The sequence below is a fragment of the Centruroides sculpturatus genome, unplaced genomic scaffold, assembly GCF_000671375.1.
Source record: "Centruroides sculpturatus isolate CEXI.00-Female unplaced genomic scaffold, Cexi_2.0 scaffold185, whole genome shotgun sequence".
Lineage (NCBI taxonomy): Eukaryota > Metazoa > Arthropoda > Arachnida > Scorpiones > Buthidae > Centruroides > Centruroides sculpturatus.
In genome coordinates, this window is record NW_019384424.1 from 196,393 (window position 1) to 202,119 (window position 5,727).

Consider the following 5,727-nt stretch of genomic DNA (forward strand, 5'->3'; position numbering starts at 1 on the left):
GTCTCAGGCACTTGGGAAGCCCGCTGAGCGTAAAGAGAGAGTGTTCTCCTCTGTTAATCTTCTCAGGGACGGGTTAGTGCTGAGACCGGACCGACCGTGCAGTTGAGCCGACTCCAAAAGCTGACTGAGGTCTCTCCCAAGAGTATTAGTTTCCAGACGCCAATCTGGCACGTGAGTTCACCACCCATGATCTTCCTGTACATATACTATGTTTATAACTTGTACAACTGTAAATAAACTGTAAATATATTCAATTTGAGTGTGGAGGTGTGCTTTCCGACGAACCTGATTCACTACATCGAGTCGTGATACACAAGAAACCAACTCAACGAGGCGGAGTTGGGAAGGAACATTTTCAATAAGATCTTCACTCAGCCATAGTCCGTAAACTTCACACGTGTCGGGCTGTGATTGGCTGTGAATTGATTCATAAAGAACGGAACGTATCTACCGTCTTATAGTGGATCGACTGTACTCATTACTTAAAATTTTCTACTTCTCATATTGTATAATATATAATATTGATAATTTATTGTATTAATATTTTAAATGCCAAATAAGGCTTTAAGACAGGTATAAAATTTTAAAATGAGTGCCGAAATTTTCTAATTATCATATTTTTCAACTTATACCGACGATACAGATGAAAGCCGAACATAAAATTGTAAGTCTTTTTCAAGATTCGTTTTTACATTCAAGTAAAAATTAATTTAAAAATTTATTTAGAATCGACTGTACCATTTTTTAGTTATGTTCTTTTAATCGTAATTGAACAATTTATAATATTTCTTATAATTAATATCTTAAATACACTAAAATTAATGGCAGTTGACCTTCCCTAATGCGGATTTTTTTGCAAAACTTTTATACAGAACGTAAATGTTTTGTTGAAAGCCATAGTTAAGTATTTACTAGTGTTTCTATCTTATAAATCTTTGCTTCTCTAATATAATTGATTTATTAGATTATAGGAAAGGAATATTTGTGAGAAATCCGACATTCCTATAAAAGAATGCATTGCGACTAGCTGTATAACTTGTTTGTTTTCAAAGACATTATTTAATATTTATTACATTAATTAATTAATTCAATTTAAAAACTACCAAATCTTTTCGTAATTTATACTTTTACTACCTTTTATTTAGTAAAATTGTAATAAATTTAATGTAAATAAATAAAAAGTAAAGCATGTGTAACTTAATTTAATTTACAAGAATATAAAATAACTTCAAAAATTATGCACAAATTCATTCAGTTGTTAATATAAAAATAATATTTTCTTGTCAAGTTGTAAATATTCTGTCTAATAAATAAGTTGAAATTAATAATTAAATTATCATTAAAAAGTTAAATATGATTCTCTTTAAAAGAATAATACTTTTAATGAATTAGATTCGTTGTAATCATTTATTTTCGGATTTAATTCAGAAAAATAAAAATTAAATTTTTAAAAAGTGAAAACGAAATAATTTCTAAAATTTAATTAATAAATATTCATTTAATATTATTAACAATATTATCCATTATAATTGTGATTTTATGAATTTATTTAATTTTTAAAAATTTTATTCTTTTAATTGTAATATCATTAAATAATTTTTAATATAATTAAATAAAATTTTTAAAAAGCATTTATAATTCAAAGTTATTAATTTAAATATATTTTTTTTAATGTTGAATGAACTTTCTAAGAGGATTAAAACGTATTGAAACTTAAATATTAAATGTATTTTTAAACTTTAACAATTTATTATTTTTAATTTATGAAATTGGAATAAATTTTTTTAAATTTACAACTTATAAATTAAACTTATGTAAAATAATTTCTAATTTGTTCAATTTAATAATTTAACATCAAAATTTAAAAACAAATTAAATAAATTAGGGAAATTTTATTAAATAAATAAACTTAATTTATGGCTAAAAAAACAATAAATTTATAAAATAAAGAATCAGGTAAAATAAGTATAATATTATTTAATTTATAAGAAAGCGTTTATTACATTTAATCAACAGGAACTAATTATATTTACTTATTTAATATCAATAAGAATTTATTTAATTAATATCTTTTAAAATATATTTATTATACAAATATAGGCCTAATAAAATAGTCTGTAAACACGTAAAGAAATTTAAAAGTAAAACTATTTAACAATTTTATAAATAAAAGATTTTTAATTTCTATAACTTATAAATTTGCTTAAAAGTTTATTATTAATTAAAGCGCATAATTTTACTAATTTCATCATTGGAAACTAAATTTCCAAATATGTTTTTGCTTACTGAATTTCATCATAATAAAAAGTAATTAATTAAATACAGCAAAACTGAATTTAGCTCCATCAAACTGTTTGCATCTGAAATTGGCACTCGATTTAGTGACAATTTTAGATGTGGTCTGAGGATAAGAATGTTGTTATTCATTAAATTTGTATAAAAGGATTGATTTATTTAAGCTATATTTAACGTAGTATTTTTAAAAAGTAAAGTTGTAAATAGTACGTATATAATTCTTGTAGTTGTAAATTCTTCGATACCTATTGGTAGACCAATTTGGATGTCCTTTTGCGTATCTTTTTTAACTTTTTTTGCACTGAGTGCACTATGAATTCGTCCGGGTCTGCAATATAGACGAGGCATGACATATTCGAAAGGAACCATTCCTGAAGTTCCTTAAATCAATTCGAACCCGGTCCCCAGAACTGCAGATTGATGCATTTTATGATACAAACATATATGAACCAATAGGTAATCGGATTAATGAAAATATTGAATAATAGAAAAACTTCAGAGGCCAAATTAATCGTAAGTTCATAGAAAGTCCATTATAAATTTGAAATCGCCTTTATTAATAATTATTCAATTGAAAGAATTGCTTTACTTCATTGTTTGTTTGCCACGTTTCGCAAATAATATAGTTATATTAATTAAAAATTCAACTTAAAAAATAAAAAAATCGCAGTAAATACAGTGCAGTGCAGTGAATCAAAAATGTAAACGAATAAATGAAACTACAGTACTTCCATGATGTGATATACAGAGAGATAACGCAGCGGAGGTTATGGGTAAAATAATACAGTAGAACTCCGATTATCCAAAGGCCGATTAACCGAATTGTTCAATTATCCGAACCACTTGCCCTCCTACAGTCGTGTGACGTAAGAGAATTGCAATGTGACGTCAGAGAGAGAGAAACTCTCTCACTGACGTCACATTGCAATTCTCTTACGTCACGCGACTGTATGATCAGTGCGCCTATTTTCTGTAGGATGCTTGTAATTTATTCTTTACATGTTAATCCATTTATTCAAATTTTTGATTATCCGAATCACCTGCAGAACGAATCAATTCGGATAATCGGAGTTCTACTGTATGTGTAATAGATCCTATACCACAGCCCTGTAATTTAAAATAATTATAAGCGAAAATGTGCCCAATTTTGCTCTTTCCTGTCATTCTAGCTATTGAACTCCATTGATTCCATTATAAAAACACTTATGAGAATAACTTCTCGAGTTGACATTCGTTTATCCATTCCCAATTATTTTTTAAATTTTATTTTAGTAACAAAAGACTACTGTAAATTAAATTAAATGAAATTAACGAAGGTTACGTGACGAAAGACACAGGGACATGTGTTTGTTTAATATTAGTCTTTGTCAGAATTAACAGGCTCATAATCGAATTTATTTATCAGTACACAAAGTACTATAAGGTGAAATTCATTTTCAATTCTTTAAATTAATAATTGGACTGCAATTTTCAATTGGACTGTTAACCTATGAATTCTCACTGTCCTCTGTCTGTCTGTCTATCCTGCCTTAACATCGAGAATAGAGTTAGATAGATGAAAATCGAGTAAAGCTTAGGGGTGTAGGCACCGCTAAATTATATATGAACTTCGGTATTGACCAGAAATCACGTGATTTTTAAAAGTTTTTTTAATATTTAATAATAATAATTTAGAAAAGTTGACATCTTTTATCCGACACCATTAATTAAATTTAAAAACTATAAACTAATTATCAAATTTATATGTGTTCCATTAATCGACTTGGAAATTTCCCGGTTTTTATCACCTTCGGGAGAAACAAATTATAATGTAAAATAAAGAAAATATCAAGTGATTTTGGTGGAATTTTAAAGTATAATTGTCTTTTAAATATTTAATATAATAAAATTTTTTGTACAATAAACATTTTTATAAGTAATGACATTTTATTACGAACATTTTTTAAAGAAATTATATTAATCAAGCTACTAAACTACTTTAAAAAACATCGTGTTTTATATTCAAATAACAATTCCAAAACTAAATAATATTTTATTTAACATTTTTATCATACACAAAGTAAAATTTATAATTTAATCATAAAATAATATGTTTTTTTCAGTTTTTTGAGAAAATTTAATTTATTCATTCGAAACGTCTAATCTAAATAATAAATAAATGTGATTTTATCGATAAAGGTTTATTGAAAGAGGAAGTTGAAGATGATGCCAAGAAAGCTTTTCAATCTTACATTGGAGTCGTTGGATCTCCACCAATCGGTTTCGAAAATTTTACATACGAAGTGAATAATAAAATGAAAACTCCTCCTTTCAATTATTCTAATATTGCTGACATTGTCGGAGGATGGAAAAAAGTAAGGTTCTTGCCAATAATTTTACATCAATTCTTTTATTTTTTAATTTAAATCTTTTCGAGTGGATTTTTTATATTAAGAATTAATTAATTACATACAATTTAAGCTATTTTTAATTAAAATTATACTATTTATATCTTTTTTAGCTTGTACTTTTTTGAATTGTATACAACTTAATGAAATTCAGTTCCGTTCACTTAATGAAATTCAAATCTCTTTAGATCATTTGACTTTTAAAAATATAGGAATGGTGAAACAGCGATTCATTCGTGCCAAAAATAAATCAAACGATGCAGATATTTTAAAAATTAAATTATTTTTATTATTAGAGAACATTTAAAAAATTTTTTTAAATAGTAAAACATTCAAATATAACTGGAAATAAAAGTTCATTATTTTAATATATGAAAATAGCAATTATAAATTTTCTAAAAAAATGCATGGAGTGAAACGAAATAAACTAAATATTCAATTGAAATCTGACGAGAATAAAATAATAATTAAGTTGAAACCCTCAGTAATGAGGCTATCGAAAGTAATGAGAAACCCTGAGGATGTCCAATACAATGACATACAATACAATCTTTCATGAGGTTATCCAAATGAATTTATATCATTCAGCATCCCATTGGCATCTTGAAGAGAATATTGTAACAATAATATCATTTTTACTTTCCTGGCTGTAATATAACGAGGGAAGGTATGGTAAACGGTCAAAAAATGATCCCCAAAATTTTTACATTTTTGAACTCGGGACCTTGAAACATCGAGAAATGTAAAAAAGTTGAAATGGGGTTTCCTTCGTTTCTATATGTGTCTATGTATGTTAATATGTGTGGGGCACGATTTTCTTAACCTATTTTGAAGCTTAATAACTCCTGTGCCGATTGGTGAAATTTTCTGAAATTTTGCAGTGAGATTTAGGTATTAGAAGAAAATGTTTATAGAAATTTTTAGAAAAATTGGACTATCGTTTCGGGAGATATGGTCCCATTCCCTTAATATTTTCCGAACCAATATGAACGTTGCTAGCTTTTTTATACAAGATTTATTATTATATTTAATATATTTAAATATA

At 26.2% G+C, this 5,727-nt stretch overlaps 1 protein-coding gene across 1 annotated transcript in view; it reads left to right on the plus strand.

Moving 5' to 3' along the window:
* Positions 1-5,727, plus strand: part of LOC111619487 (guanylate cyclase 32E-like) — a 157,460-nt gene that overhangs the window by 78,632 nt on the left and 73,101 nt on the right. Inside the window, exon 4 of the mRNA XM_023361216.1 lies at positions 4,474-4,649. Coding sequence (XP_023216984.1) covers positions 4,474-4,649 — 176 coding nt within the window. The remainder of the gene's footprint in view (positions 1-4,473; positions 4,650-5,727) is intronic.